A 16,642-nucleotide genomic window follows, 5' to 3' on the forward strand; every position below is an offset into this window, starting at 1 on the left:
CGAACCTAAATCACAGCTTTGATATTGCAGGGAACTCAAGTTAATTTGAGTTACTGAGCACATGTTGCTCCTGGTGAGATCAGTCTAAGTTAATGGTGCTTAGGCTTTTGCTGATCAAGGCATAAATAAAACTTCTCAGTGGCTCTGGTAAATTCATTTTGTCGTAATTCTTTTCTAAGGAGGTAAATTGTTGTGCAGTGCTGAGATGTAATTAGCCACAGGAAATCCCTGAAAAAGGCTGATGCAGAGACAATATTTCTTGGCCCTCAAAGACAGCGCTTTAATTGCCAGACTCTGCTGCCTAATTCCAGATCATGAAAGTAATTCAATTAAACCATATCAAATAGACAGTGATGAAGCTGCAGAATCTGAGCCTGATTATAAACAACCACACTGAACCAGTGGATAAGGGACATGCAGGAGACAGTTCAAACACTTCAGGAACAGCAAGGGCTGGCTGTGGAAATGAGAGGTGCTGAAAAGAACAGGAATCAATGGGTTATACTTTTCCTACTGCAAAGACAATACCTGTGGTTGCTACTGCATTTACAGGCTGGGAACGTTGTCCACTGCTAAGTCCATAGAGCTCAATCTCATACTCAGTACCCTCCTTGAGCCCTGTTATGTCCTGGGTGCGCTCATGGCCTGGGATTATCAGCTCCAGAGGGTCAGATTTCCTTTTGGTATCCCTGATTTTTAGAACAAAACTGTTGAAAACCCCGTCATCTGCAGTCCAGGAGAGGCGGAATCCATCCGGAGTGGCATCTGAAACCAGCAGGTTGTCGACCTCGGGTTCTGCTTCTAAAAAAGGAGAAGATAGCAGCAGGGAGAAGAAATGGGGGTTTAATGAGTTGATCAGAGACCTGCCCAAGGTCTGGCTATAGCACACTGCAAAAATCCAACCACAGTTCAAACAAGGGAAACAATCTGCCAGCTAGTGAAAAAAAAAAAAAATAATTAGTGTTATAAACATACCAAAGGGGATAAATGTGAGTGTGTGCAGGCCCATTCCAGCTTTCACTCTTGAACAGCAAATCCACTGCAGGGACATACAACCCCTGCCTCCAACATGCAAAGTTACACATGCTAATGGTGCATTTTTCCCTCCCTACCTACGTGACACCTTCATGTACAATAAAAACAGGCTTGTTATAGAACTGCAGGCATGCCTGGAACACTGTCAGGCCTCTCTCTGTTAGAACAACACAGAAGCCACTGGAAAGAGTCTTTTTCTCCATGCAAACCCCTAATTTCATGCACTTCTGGCATCTGTGACACTTCTGGTCAGATGAGTCCTTTGCTGTTAAACAACTGCTGCAGCAGCAAAGGGGAATCATGAAAATCCACATCCCTCACACAGCACACTTCAACCCAAACCTACTGTCTTTAGTAAAGGAACCCACTCAAAAGGATCCCTGGAGATGTAAGACATTAATCACCTGCAAAACATCTTTAACTCAGTGTGGTCAGGCCTCACTACCCAGAGAAATGCTGCTGGATCTGCTACTGCCTCACAGCATCTCCACTGCAATTCCTCCTCCCACAGGGAGACATTCCCCTGTATTTCCTCACAGACCACCAACCAGATAACCCCCAGCTTTACTGCTGCACATGCAGATGAGAACTGATGGTTGTGGGGCCAGAGGATCTGCAATGATTTTCCAAGGAAGCTCGAGCGCTGCTGGAAGACAGCAGCTCTGATGAGGCTGGAAATGAGCTGCTGTGTGGAGACAGAGGCCAACTTTGTGAGTGGCAAAGATCACACTCGACAGGCTGTGGGTGGAACCCACACAGAGAGGGAAAGGAAGAAGGTCATGGCAAGAGATCCATGACCTCCTGAAGGTCCTGCTGGCTGGCAGGTTGGAGAATGCTGATGTTGTTGGAGAATGCTGATGTTGTTGGAGAACGCTGATGTGCCCAGCAGCTGTCAACAAGAGGAGCTCCCATTCTTGTTAACGAGACATGCAGCCATTCTTCTTCAAAGACTTTGGTTAGAAGGACCTGCAAGACCAGACACTTTTCCCCCCCTCAGGCCCCAACATGCTCCTCTACAGGATCCCCTCACAGAACCAAAAGGTAAACAAGACAAGAGGACCAGAATTCCCCCGGTGAACCTGCCAGTCCCGAGGAGTTACGTGGAGCCACGATGCAGAGAAGGATGCAAAAGCCAAGGTTTGCTTTGCAAATGGATGGCATGAAACACCTCCCACGGGAGAAGGAAAGCAAGAGAGGTCAGAAGGGAACAGTTTGTTCACGTTGAAATACCTGTGACAGCCAGAGCGCTCAGGGGCTTTGTTTGGTGCCCCTTGGCAAAACCATAAAGCACAACCTCATAGCCAATGCCAGTTATGAGGCCTTTAAGCTTCAGTTGGCGCTGGGCTCCCGAGAGGAGGAACTCCTGGGGGTCCAGCAGCTTGCCAGAGTCCACCACGACCACTAGAAAGTTGTCAAAGGCATTCTCCGATGCCATCCACGACACTGTGAACCCGTAGGGGTTAATGTCAGACACAGTGAGGTTTTCCAGTGGGGGCATGGCCTCTGAAAGAAGGGAAGGTGCAAAAAACACACACATACACACACACAGAAACAAAAAAAAAAAAAAAAAAAAGAGGTGAAAAATATTGTGAATTAGAAAGCATCACAGGTTCCACCAAACAACAACCACATTTTCCCCCAAAGCGTGGGTTTAATAGAAGTGCAGAGCCAGGACCACAGGATGAGGATTTTCAATGGAGCCTCCACTTAGATGCTCGATTTTTAGTTTTCATCCAGGGTGTGTCTCAGCACCTCAACTCAAGCTCCACTGAAATTCCTTCCAAGCCCATTTCTCCTGTTACACATGCACTGGGAGACAGTTACAACCTGAACTGCTTTAGAAATGCTGTACAAAAGCTTTCCTTGCCTTCCACTTGTCTCCACCATCAGTGATTTAGGGACAAGCCTCAACTCTGGCAATCACAACTCCTGTATTTTTGCTTCTTTATCTCTCTACTTTTCACATGAATATCCCCAGCTTTAATTTTCAGTGGTGGAGGGGTCAGAGATGCCAGAAGCAGGACATTAATCAGTCAGGGTCAAAGCTAGTGGGGCATGTTGACAACTTAAAGAAATTCCAGTGAGGGTTTTTTTTAATTTTCACATCAGCATGGCTTTTGTCAAAGGTATCAACTCCTCAAAACTTATCCATCAAGACTTGGGGGGGAAAAAAAGACTGAAATTTCACAAGATTCTCAGTGTATTTTTCTCACTCAAAATCTAATAAGTCAAATAGGAAGATCTACTCACTCTGCTAAGCCCTGGCATTGATTCTGGAGCCCAGGCATTGCTTGTGTTTCTCTACACTGTTTGTCAAACCTGCTCTGTTGGCTCAGGGCCTGACTCATCCCATCTTCCAGCCACTCATATTCCACTCACTTAAGAAAATACCACTTAGTTAAAGAAAGAACCTTTTCCTGAAAAGGGCTTTGGGTTTGGTTTTCACATTTCACAACCACTAAAACTAATGTTGGAATTTGGCATAAAAATTCCCTCTTAAAGTGTTATGATTTGGAACTCCTCGTGTTTTAGTATTTACAGATTTGGGTGTCAGAGATTCAGCTGGAATTGACTCAGTTTTGAGATATTTTTGCATCTTAATCACTTATAGTCGAGCAATCCCAGAGTCACAGTTTGGGTTTGTCTCTGGGAGGGTGGGCAAACAAATACTGAGCCCAAACCGCTGGAATTATTTTCCCAGGACGGGTGTTGAGTGACACCAACACTCTGAACCAGCAGGTTTATGTGAACCACTGGCACATCCTCCTGCTGAGGAGGGTGTCACATGTTTCCCTTGCTGTGGGGAGCCTCCTCTCCCAATCCCAATTTCCAAACCAGTCTGTGTTTCTATGATTCTTTTCCAGTAGCACGTACTGGCCACGTGATTCATAGAAAGTGAACTCTGTGGCATTTATTCAATCATTTAGGAGGCTGATCCCAGTCAAAACCTGGGCAAAAATACTCAGACATGAGGGATGTGCTGAGGGGACACCAAAGGATGGGAGGTCTTCTAAAATCCAGTCTTTCTGGATCTTTCAGATGCAACTGCTGAGCATCAGGCAAATTCTTCCCCTCAAACTTCAGGAGTACAAAAAAAATTATTAGAGATGTGAGAAAGACTCCAGAGGGGTCTTAATCACAGAAACATAGAATGGCTTGGGTTGGAAGGGACCTTAAAGATCACCCAGTTCCACCCCCTGCCATGGGCAGGGACACCTTCCACCAGCCCAGGTTGCTCCAAGCCCCGTCCAACCTGGCCTTGGACACTTCCAAAGATCCAAGGGCATCCACAGCTTCTCTGGGCAATCTGTGCCAGGACCTCCCCACCCTCACAGGGAAGATTTTCTTCCTAATATCCCATCTAAAACATTCCCCCTTGTCCTGTTACTCCAAGCCCCATCCACCCTGACATTTTAACTCACTTTATCCCAGTACTGCTCCTAGGAATTTTTTTAAGGTCACCATGCCTGGTCTGACCCCTCCTTGCACTAAGTTTGCAAAGAAGCTGGATGGGATATTCAGCTCTGTAGAGCCCTCCTCGTTATCCATAGTGGAACATTCATATCCTTGAGCTGACAAATAGACTCCAAAGCTTTAGGCAGGTACCTGTCACGACAAAAGCAGTGAGGGGCTCTGTGTGAACACCTGCCCTGGTGGTGCCTTTAATGTTAATGTCATAGGCAGTGTAATCTAGGAGGCCTGAGATGTGGGCGCTGCGGGTGCCCCCCGACACCGTGAGCTCCTGGGGCTCCTGAGCCGCCTGGGAATCTCTAATGTGAATGACAAACTTGGCAAAGGGCCCATCTCTGGTGGTCCAGGAGAGGTTGAAGCTGTCAGGGGTAACGTTTGTGAGGGTGAGGGTGCCCAGCTGTGGCTCAGCCTCTGAGGGAGAAAGGAACACAGGTGAGGAGGCAGTTACTCTGGGAGGGGCTGGGGGGATGAGCACAGGAGGTTTGGAGATGCTCAGCGTGTTTTAGCCTTGTTTTGCAGTGGCAAAACAAGCAAGAGCTGCTTTGTCAGGTTTTGGAAAGCAGCCACTGAAATTAGTGCTGGCTTTAAAATTGGAATTTCATTCAATTTTCTTAAATAAACCCAATTTACCTAATGAAATGTGGGCTTGATTTACAGAAGCGCCAACAGAGTACAGCTCTGTGGTAAAACCTTACGAATTATAGGAATTCCACACTGGGGATTTGATGGGAATACAAACCCACAGCAGTTCCAAAACAGATAAAGTAGATTTCAGGCAGGAATCCTTGAAATCCCAGTTCAGCTTCTGTTTAGTGTTTCTGTTGCCTGGAGTTGTAGATACATCTATTTTTGGACCCTGAAGTTTAGGAGGGATTCCAGTCCTAACAGTGATTATCTCAGCACTAATCTCAGACCAAAACCTCCCTGGACTCCACAGATAAGGTGTTCCTTATCCTCTGATCAGGCACAATCAGGTAATATCTAACAGACTGAACAATAACCCCCCCAGCCCTGCTGTTGCTCTCCTTTCTGACTCTTCAGTGATCACTTCCTTAAGAAGCAAAGACTTTGCTGCTGGAGGAAAGTCAGAATCACATTTCTCCCCTGCCAGGGGAAGAAGTTGTCCTCCAGGAGCGGGAGAGCTCCTTACCCATTCTGTTTTGAAGCATGAAATCATGAAAGATTCATTAAAGCACAGAGAGAGCACAAATATGACCCAGCAGTCAGATGGTCACAGAATCCTGTGGCTGCTCTCTGGGCTGAGTTACTGTTTTTTCTCTTGCCAATTGAGCACAAACCAAGAACACCTTGGGAAATGCAGCCAGTGAGACACAGAAAAAACCAACTATTTAAGTGATTCATGCTGGGAGAAAAGTCAGAAAGATGCATCCCACTGACAGAGAGAATGAGGAAAGTATGAAATCTTCCTCTTAACTAAAACATGAACTGCTGCAAGATGTTCCAACTTTTCCTCCTGTCCCTCATGGCAAGATTTTTAAATAATAGTCCACTTTCTTCCCTGGAGTTTTGTAGGAACAGGTGAGTGTAAGTGGCCCCGATTAAGGACACATGCAGATGTCATGCGACCAACCAGTGACCATCAGTGCCTTCATGGCTGACAGGGAAGGTGTCACCATGTAAGCATGGTACTCCTGAAGATAGGGGAGATGAGAGAATATCCACAAAGCAAACAGGGTTGGGTGGAGAACCCGTGGAAACCAGGCATGGAGCCCTCACATGCAGGTCAGAGAGGGCAAACAGAACCGTCCCAAACTCATCCTGGCACGGCCACATTCCTTCACATGCCACTTACATCTGCTCAGGCACGTTCCCATCGTGGCAACCTGACTCCAGGGAGCGCTACATGCAACATAAATCGAAGTTATCTCTCCAGGCAAGTCTCAGTGATCTCCTGCCATCCTGGAATCACCACGGGAAAAGCTCTGACATCCAGTGGAACAAGACAGGTCAGAGAGACTCAAAGGTAGCAGTGCAAGTGAGAGTGGTGGGCTGACCATAAGGAAAGGGTGATCTTGCTCTTTGAGCCTTGCTCTCTTCTGGGAACACACAAAAAGAACCTCAGAACCAGAACCACTCCATGCAGTTTTGGTTGGTCATCTCACATGCTGCACGAAAACTCCCACAAGAGATGCAAATGTCTTGGGAGACATTTGGTTTCAAGAAAGAAGAACAAAAATGGCATGCAGGTGCCTCTCCAGGCTGAGGAGGACATGAAGGCCTCCCACCCACAGCAAGGCAAGTGAGGGTGGGATGAACAACAACTTCATTCAGGATCAAGTGCAAAGATGCTCCGTGAAAACCACCAACCACCTGGAGCAGGTCGATTATATATACACAGGACTTGCAGAGAAGTGTATATATAAGGAAACCAGTCATGGTTTACCACTCTCTTAATGCTGGGGGCACTTTTCCAGCCTCTTCCATTGTCTCAGATCTCTTTTTCTGAGCATTCTCAGTGTATTTCAGAGTGCTCTCCCTACAATTTACCCAAGGAACGATGACGAGTTGGAGCCACATTTTAGAGCAGTTCAGTGGACAGCGAAGGAAAGGAGAGTAAAAAGCAAACCTGGAAGGTGAAACAGCGAAATACCTGTGGTTGCCAGTGCTGTCAAGGTCTGACCACCTTGCCCATCAATTACACCATGGAGCTGGACAGTGTAATTAGTGGCAGTTTTGAGGTTGGTCACCACATAGCGCCGGGAGGCCCCCGGCACTGTGAGCACCAGGGAGTCCAAAGGGAAGTCAGAGTTCCTGACCTCTAGGATAAAATGGTCAAAGGCATTGTCCTGTGCTTCCCACGTGAGTGACAGGCTGTCTGAGGTAGCATTTGATACAGTGAGTTTGCTAAGGAGAGGTTCCTCTACTATGGGAAGAAAAACAAATGGAAATGTATTGCAATTATTAAAAGCCAAAGCAACAAAATAAATTCATATAGAAGCTTGAATTCCCATGACCACGGGTCACAAAGGTCATCTAGCCTTGTGTTTCTCTGTGTTTTTCATATCATCACCCCTGCAGTCACCCTGAACATGCCACCCATCACTCAGTGAGGAAGTTCACAGTCTGCTGACACTGGAAACTCAAACTGCATTATCTGATACTGAGATGTGATATTCTGCTTTCATCAACCACATTAATCTATTGCTATGACAAATTGCTATGGCAACCTTTCCTAAGATCATGTTGGCAGGCAAAATTTGGCACAGACATTAAATGATCCCAGTGTGAGCTCTTATCTGCCTACAGTGAGAATGTTCCTGTAGTCCAGTCTCTCATACTGTCCCTGAATAAAGCACACTGAATGTGTGACTTCCCTGTCTTCTCTGGAAAAACTGTCAGCTGCAAAACCTTGAGCTGTGTAGTGTGCCAACAACTAAATGCCTGCCCATTTCAGTCGCTGACATCAAGTCAAATGGACTTTTTCAATCTCCCATCCAATGTAAACTGAACGCTGACGCTGAATTCAAGCAGTGAATGAGCCTTGCAGGACTCTGCTGGCACAGACTGAAACGTGCCTGACACGTATTTAGAGAATCAGGATAAAAACTGCGTGTAGAAATCAGCTTATCTGAGACAAACAGTGTCTGCTCTGGGCTGTGTGACAGATGCAAACACGTGTTGGAGGGTGAATATAACAAATCACCTCCCTCTTGGTTCTTGGGAAATGCGTTTTGCTTCTCGTCTGCCTCAGAGGTTGCCCCAGCCTTAATGTTTGAACAACCTTATCGTGTGACCGAAACTACAGCACGACATGACTGACTGACTTCGCTGGATGGATTTGGGGTGGATTAACAGCCACGGTTTTCAAAAGGTCCCAGGTTGATCTTCCTTAGGAGGTGTCAAACAATGAGGTAGAGGGTTTGGCAATGGACTGATGGGGTAGCTGAGGGCAGGGAAAAAGGGGCACAACCTGTAAGGAAGAGTTAGAAAAAAGATGAGAGTTAGCAGCGAGGGAGGTTCATGTACCTGTTGTAGCTGCAGCACTTATTGCCTGTGAGCGGAAACCTCGAGAGATCCCAGAGAGGTAGACAATGAAATCAGTGCTGGGAGAAAGCCCTGAGATATGAGCAGTCCTTGAATTGCCTGAGAGGTTGAACTCCATGGGCTCCAGCAACCTGTTAGAATCAATAATTTCAATAGTAAAGGCGTCGAAGGCCCCGTTGGTTGTCCAGGAAAGGTTGAAGCTTTCGGGAGTAATGTCGGAAACCGTGAGCTCACCGACTTCAGGGTGCTCTCCTGAGGAGGGAAACAACACTGGTCAGAAGGGACAGCCCTGCACCTCCTCCTGCTGCTCACAAATGCTCCTCCCTGCCCATGCTGGCAGCACTCCAAGCTGGACAACGCGATGTGTCAGTAAAAGCTTGCTACAAGCAGACTAAGGCGGGGGAAGAACTCAAATGAAAGCAGCACAAACTGTTAAATAAGACTTAAAAAGAAAAATAAAGCTTTAAAGTCATGGCTGTTCCCCTCATCTGCAGGAGCAGCCATACATCTTTGAGGTCTGAGCGTGAAAGCGGATGCAAAAAATCACTTCTATGAATCCACTTGGAAAAGTCAGCTCCCAGTTTTAGGAGAAGCTAAAACTGGAGGTATTGCTTTATCCAAAGGAAAATCCTGGGGTTTGTTTGCTCTTCTACTTCCCCTTTCAGGTTAAGCTGGTTTGTAATTTTGGAGCTGGAGCCAAAATGCAAAACAGGGATAAAATGCAAAACAGCTGCCTTGGGGTTTCCTCCTCTCTGTGGACATCCCTGTAGAGCTACAGGAAGGGTCAGAAAATTCCGACAATTGGAAGCCCCTAGAAAGGAAAATTCTGAAAAGCCTGGTACTGAGCCTGACCCAGAAAGGGAAAAGAAAGCCTCAGCAGGGCATCTTCTGCTGTTTTCACTGGTTTAATAGAACAAGATCCCACTGCAGATTTAAGCAGGACACCCCTGGTGTCTGTTCCCTTGTTTTTCCAGCCACGTTGGTCTGTTTTCAATGGGAATTTGCCACCAGCTCCCACTCAGGACCCTCAAAGCACAACACTTCTGGTGAGACACAGCCCAAGGCAAGAGTTTAGTGCCAGACACATTTCTGCCTGTTGGAACCATCAAGCTCTTAAAACATCTCATGTTTTAATTCTGATTAGTTCTTACATGGACTTTCATCCCCTTCTGGGCTGGGTAATATGTGCTTGGGGAAATCAAGCATGAGCCAGCTCTGGCTATCTCACAGTGACAGGAGGTTGCCAAGGTCTGTAAGGAAGCCCAGAGGCAGCAGATGTTGTCTACAAGAAATTATCTGAAGGAAGAGCCACTGGTGATCCTTTAGTTCCAATTAATTCATACTCTGTTCATTACCCATGATCAGAACACCAGGAAGGATCAGTGAGCCACGAGGATAAATGGAAGTAGATATTTACCTCTCACAGCCAAAGCTCTCATTTAGAACTGCTGCCTTTCTCAGGAACAGACAGGAAATTATTTTTGTGGCTCTTGGTGAGCTTCAGGCAACCTTCTGATAACAAAATGTTGACCTTCCTTCTTTCAGGTCAGTTCTATAGCAGGGGAGTTCTGAATTTGATCTTCTTGCATGAGATTTTTTCAGCCCAATCAGACTGTTTAATGACCTTAGATGACTTAATACACGATACTACTCTTGGTAAGAATTAATTTGTGTCCTTTATGAGAGCACATAGAAGATGTTTGTCCTTGCCCTCGAGGCAGACACACTCACTACACCCCCTGAGTTTCAATTTACACAGAAGCTACTGCATAATTTCAGAGGAAGCTTCTGCAGGGTAAAAACTAAACATGCTCCCTGGCTTTGATAATCTGGGCTGTAGAGAAATGATTTGTTATAATTTTACCAGGCAACCTGGGCTTTCCCAAGCATGTACAACAGCCAGCTGGGTTTAGTGTTAGTGCCAACCAGCAGGTAAGTGAGTAAAGGGAACAAAACAAGCCATTCTGAGCTGGGAAGGGGGAAAGCATTCCTACAGGGGAAGGGCTGTACGAGGGCACTGAGGCTCTTGCTGGAAAGTCTAACCTTGAGACATTTCCAAGCCAGAGATGTTCAGCCAAGCTTTAAGGAGCTCAGTGCCCCCCATGCCAAGCCAGCCAGCAGCTGGAACAGCTCCCTGTCTGGGAGGAACGTGGGACTGGAGCAGCGGCTCGGACAGATACCTGTGGTGGTCTCAACAGAAAGGGGGGTGGTCCTGTGGCCTCTGATCACCCCGTGGAGTGTGATGTTATAGGGTGTGCTGGCCCTGAGGCCTGTGACATTCACAGAGCGCAGTCCCCCCGGGACTGTGACATTCCGGCTCTCCTCGGGCTTCCCAGACTCCTGCACCTCAATCACAAAGCTCTCATAGGGCCCGTCGTCGGCTGTCCAGGTGAGCTGGAAACCATCCCAGCCAGCCTTTGAGACTGAGAGCTTTCCAAGCTCAGGTTCCTCCTCTGAATAAGGACAGAGAGTCAATCTGTTACTCAGGTTACAGGGCAGTGGTGATGTCATGCTGTTTAATGATGTTGGGTGTTACTGGGTTTCACAGAGATGCCCCCACACACGTTCACATTCTCAGCTGCCCCAGATCACTGTGAATAAAGTCCCTCTGGAGATAATTACAAGCAAAGTCTCTCTAGAGACGTGGCAAAACAGAAAAATAAGAAAAGAACTGTAATGATAAATATTATCCACATTAATACCAAGAGACAGAAAGCAGCTTATAGACCATCTCACACCTGCCAGTGTTATGCCAACATTAATCACCCCTCCCTATGAGACAAGTAAGTATGACTATAATCACTCTACTACACTACTAACAGCTCAGTGTTTGCCATGCTGAAGTAACTGTGTTGTCAGGGTAGGAAGACACTGAGTTTAGAGCAGTTGGGATTCAGATGTTTATGCTTTTAATTGTGTCCACATGAATGATGCTCTTTATGCTTCCAAACCATTTCTAAGACAAAACAATAAAGAGAAGGAAAATGCCTCTGTGTTTGCATGTCTGTGAATGGATTTGTCTCCCTCATATCACATTATTCTGTGCACAAAACCCTGCTGCAGGCACAGGAGTTTGGATTTTCAGAGTCGCTGCTATTAATCTAAAATTGAAATGTGCATTCACAGCGATGAACATTCCCAGAAGCCACCACAGGGGTGGCCAAGGAAGTTGGGAACCATCAGGGCTGATTCTGATGCTGTTAAATCTGAAAGTTGAGGTCATTTTCTCAGCAAGAGTAGAAAGTCCTCTGTTCCAAAGGAAATACAACTGATTCCTTAACAACAGCAGTGATATGGGGAAGTGACAGAGTAACACCTGCTTTTTTCTGCCTGAGCTATCATTGACCTGAGGGTTACAATGACTTTCCAGCACATTTCTTATTTATTTGCATAGTTGACTCAACCACTGTCATAAGAACTCTCTCAATAATCCCATTTTTGCATGACTAAGAATTTCAAGAGGTGCTGCGTGAAGGGGAAAGAATCTGATTTGCCGGTTGTAAACTTCAACTTTATGCATGTTTTATGACAGGAGTTAAATGAGCTCTGGAATAAATGAAAATTAAGCTCAGCAGCATCACTCAGCTAAACTTTCTCCTTGTAAAAACAAAGTGATTATTGTCTGACTGCTCAGAGGCAGCTGGGGTTGGATTTTCAGAGGTTGAGCAGTAATGTATCACAATTATATTCAGCAAGATTCATTAATAAATCAGTAAATTGCTGCGACTCAGGAACATAAGAGTTTTGATGAGCTTTTTCCCATCCTGCTGGAAGGAAAGAGATTGTTTATGAAATAACAATGATGTTCAACAACAAAGAAAAATGCATTAATCCAGAGCTGTCTGGCTTTATCAGGAACAGAAAGGAGATTCACTGAGGTAAAATATGAATCCTGTCAAAATATCACTGTTATCTGGAAAAGAGAAAGCAGGACAAAATAAAGGAACTGGTTGTATCAGAGATAATGATCTGTTGGTGGCAACAGAAACAAATAAAACAAACACATTTCCTTAAAATGAAAACAAAACCAGAAGTTACAGTAAGGTTAAATCTTGATGTTGATTATAATGAGTAATGCAGTGATCAGCACAGGTTAAAACAATTCAGATGTCTCTGAAGAATGCTCATTCTCCTCCAAGATGCAGACTCCCTTTTCCTCCCATTTGTTCCACATGCACTTCTGAGACTGAAGCACCACAACCCCCTCGTGCTCTCCAGGGACCAAGAGATTCTCACAGGAAATCACACACCAAATTAGAGACCTCCAAAAGCCTCATTAATTACAGCACCCAACAGAGATGACAAAACAACCAGTGTCACAATAAATATCAAGGGATGATGTTTCTTACTTTAAAAAAAAAAAAAAAGAGAGCAAACCATTGAGAGATGAGGCTGTCGTGGCCTTGTAGTTGCTGAACAATAATCTGCGTGTTTCCACGTAAATATTTTACCTCCTGTTGGCAAATTGGGTTTGAGAGATGGACAAATGCAGTCATGAGTCTCCAGATCTGAACTTACACACTGGTACTTTGATTATTATTGAACTCAGCTCTGTGTCTGTAGGCTTAATTCCTCATGAAATTCATATAGTGGGGCAAAAAATTTTTCAGAAAGGTGACTCCCAATGTGTTTCAATCTTTTTTTTTCTCTGACATCACCACTTCCATGCCAATGCTGCAATCTTCTTGTAATCTTTCTTGCACTTGAAACACATCCCAGACAAACACCTGCAGCACTTTGCTATTCTCACATGCCTTGCCAATAGCAAATGCATCAAAATCTCTCTCTACATGCAACTCTAAGAGAAATTTGATGCTGCATCACCTTAAAAGCTGAATGGGGCATTTTCTGCACCACTCGAGGCTCTCATTGCATAACAATAAGAGATTTATCCCATGCAAAAGGAAGAACAAACCAACTAAGGGGAAATGCATCACTCACAAAGCCCAGAATCTCTGCAGTGGAACAGCCACATGGAAATGAGGGTCTGTATTTTAAAATACAGCAAAGGAACACGGCTAATAAATCCATGGAAAATACCTGTAGTAGCCACGGCTTACAGGGACCAAGAGAGCTGGCCTTGAATACTTCCATGGAGGTTAATCTGGAATTTGTGCCAGCTGGGAGATAGGGGATTTTTGTTTCTCGATGGATTCCCAGCAAAAATATCCCTGTGTTCTGTTCAAACTGGTCAGGTCTTTTGAAGTGATAAAGAACTGACCAAATACCTCACACCCTGGACTGCACCATGGGAGGATTAAATGAGGGTTCATTGATTGATTCTCCAGGTGTTGTGACTAGAAGTGCTGAACAGGTAAACTGCAAGCTGAAATTTCCTGCTGATAAACCCCCCAATAAACCAAACTACATCTGCTTCAACACAGTTTGGGTGCTTTGCATTGAGGAGCTCCAAGAGCAGAGAAAACAGGTGGGTTCTCCTTTTTTTGGAGACTGAATCCAGGCCACGAGCAGGGGCAGCATCACCAAGCACATGAGGATTCTCAAAGAACAACAACAACCAGCAGGCCCAGAGCAACATGCAGTGAACACAGAGCTGAGCTCAAATGCTTCCAGCAGAGAAAGGGGCACATCCTCAGCTGATGTAAATCAGTTCTCTTTGATGACCTCCAAAGAGCTTTGTTAATTTACATCGGTGAGGATTTGAACCCTGAGCCTCAAACACTCCTTCTGACTTTACTGCAGCCCATCAGTCATTGCTTCTGACACAAACCATGAGTGGATTCATGCCAAATACCACAAACACACCCAAAGCCAGGAATCAGCCACAGCAGAACCATGCTAAAGCTCCTCCTATCCAGTTAAAACCAGGCATTGGTTTTAATACATGCAGAAAAAAAGAGGGGGTCACACATCCTTAGTTAAACACTAGGGCAGAAAGAATTTGAACAATCTTTCTTTAGAGAGATCCCAAGGAATGGAAAGGGAAAAGCCTTGGCCTTCAGCATGCTGAATGATCTCTGACTTATCCTCTACCACAGTCAGAGTCTGAAAATCTGAGGAGTGTGGAATCACAGAGAATGTGTTCGTGATCACAGCCTCAAGGCAACAGGCAGGTGATTTCTTTGACATGCAGAATTATCTCCTCATTAGTGGAAACCCACATATTTCACACCTCAGTGACTTCCTTGCTTTCATGCTCCACTTGCACTCCATTAAGAGAGAGCAAGTCATCCAGCACCATCAATCAGCTCAGCACAAATACGTACTCAGGATTCATTTATCTGTCTCCAAATTCACGCATTTACCAAAAAGAAATATATTTTCAGAGGAGCGAAATCAATTATCAATGTTTTCAAATAAAAGGAGAAATGTTATCTTGCAAATATACTCTCAGGGCAAGCACAGATGTAAAAACATTGTTTTCTGCTCACCCTCAGTAAGGAGAGAAGCCTGTAAGGCAAACAGGGATTTATGTTCACATGTATCATTCTTGAATTAGGTAAGGACTGTCCTTAAATCACCCCAGACATGACTGGAACCAGGCTGCAACCTGGAGACAAGCATGTTTTCATCCCACCACCATATGATGGTATTTACATTCTTTTCAGACTCCTTTGTTAAACCACTTTTCACTCTCTCAAGTAATTAAACTGTGCTTACAGTGCCTGTGCACCTCTGAATTTCATAAACAGACCACTGCAGCATCAGAAACCAGAAATACTACAGTAGCTACCACTAAAATCCTCATATGGGAGTCAGGATCCAGGTACTCTCAGCTGAGTAAATGGATCATCCTTCCTGGCAGATTCACTTTCCCAGTGGTCAGCACTGCAGTTTCCCATGGAGCTGGTTCACCTAATCACTCTTCCTAATGTTCCTCTGAGTTTGGATAAAAGAGAGAGGTGCAATCTAAGAGCAGAGAGAAGCCAGGAGAGGAAGAGGGACTGACACACAACACAGACAAGGGCCTGTGGTAAACAGCATAAATCTTCCTGCAAACATTCAGCAGAATGGAAAAGCTGCTTCTCCAGGCCGTGCTCGGATGTGCAAACTCACTTCCAGAGGCAAGGCAGCATCACATCCACGATCCATCAAGAGTTGCTGCACAATCTGGGTCCCTCAGCAGAGGAATTCGAGCTTGGCTCTCAGTTTCTCTAATGTTCACTCATTTGTCTCCCCCAGGCCTCTCATGCCTGATGGATGACTATCCACCCTGCTCCAGGACCCACATTGTGCTCTGCAGGCAGAGCTCCAGAACCAGAGCAGGGGAGAACAAAGCTGCAGTCTGGCTGCTCAGCTTCCTCAGAGCTGGGTGACGTGCTCACCCTGCAGATGAGCTGGAAATCTGATGGAACATTCTCAAGATGTGCTGCCACAAAGGTCCCCCCAGCTGGTAAAAAAGCTGATTTCTGAATCAGATTTTAGTGCTGGATGGGGCCTTTGTGATATCTTCATTATTAACAGAAAGGAGGTACCTGTTGCAGCAACAGCTCCAGAGAAGAGCTCTGTTCTCCAGCCCACCCATACACCTGGATTTTCTAGGAATTGTTAGCTTGGAGGTCAGGGATTTTCTGCAGTGGGCCCAGCTCCAAACCTTCACCCTAGAACCACTGCAGACTCCTGTATTCACACACCACGAGGCTTTAAAGCTGTGGTCTCTGTGTAGAGCTACAGGAGACACACAAGCAAGTGGCAGGGGGAAAGGTTTAGTCTTTCCTTTTCAACAAAATTAAATGACATTTTGGCAGCCCTCGAATGCAGAATCATGGGTCTCAGTTAAAAAAGATCTCAGTCACTTGAGCTGCACTTCATCCCCATGAAGAGACAGGAGCAACAGACATCTGTCATCCTACAATACAGAAGATTTTGGGACATGTCCTTTGCTAGAGGTTCATGAGTTTCAGCTGCCTGTAAGTGGAGAGCTGATGTGCACAAGTAGATAACAGGGAGAATGTGAGAGGAGAAGGAAGTCTCCAAGAGAAGATCTTCAGCTCTGGAGCTGAAAAAAGCTTTAAAATGCTATAAAATCCACGGTGCAAGCAAATGAAAATAAGGTGTGGGAAGCTCCTGAATAACTGGCAGGCAGAGAAGCCTGAGCGAACCACCCAGAGGAGGGGAAGAATATGAGGTGAAAACCTGTCAATCTGCAGGAGCAAGGGAAGCTGAAAAG

The 16,642-nt window shown here is 45.5% G+C and overlaps 1 protein-coding gene across 5 annotated transcripts in view; it reads right to left on the reverse strand.

The window, feature by feature from the left end:
- Window positions 1-16,642, reverse strand: part of TNC (tenascin C) — a 68,282-nt gene that overhangs the window by 14,974 nt on the left and 36,666 nt on the right. The window contains exons 11-16 of one of the 5 annotated variants that reach the window (XM_027896678.1): window positions 10,692-10,964; window positions 8,494-8,763; window positions 7,118-7,390; window positions 4,642-4,917; window positions 2,266-2,538; window positions 529-801 (exon numbers count right to left, since the gene is read on the reverse strand). The exons of 1 other annotated variant lie outside the window; for it this stretch is intronic. In XM_027896678.1, the coding sequence (XP_027752479.1) occupies window positions 529-801; window positions 2,266-2,538; window positions 4,642-4,917; window positions 7,118-7,390; window positions 8,494-8,763; window positions 10,692-10,964 (1,638 nt within the window). The remainder of the gene's footprint in view (window positions 1-528; window positions 802-2,265; window positions 2,539-4,641; window positions 4,918-7,117; window positions 7,391-8,493; window positions 8,764-10,691; window positions 10,965-16,642) is intronic. 3 more of the 5 variants (XM_027896674.1, XM_027896675.1, XM_027896676.1) reach the window with 3 other exon arrangements.

The sequence above is a fragment of the Empidonax traillii genome, unplaced genomic scaffold (genome assembly GCF_003031625.1).
Source record: "Empidonax traillii isolate 1590-97213 ecotype Southwest subspecies unplaced genomic scaffold, ASM303162v1 scaffold510:size820377, whole genome shotgun sequence".
NCBI classification, from domain to species: Eukaryota; Metazoa; Chordata; class Aves; order Passeriformes; family Tyrannidae; genus Empidonax; species Empidonax traillii.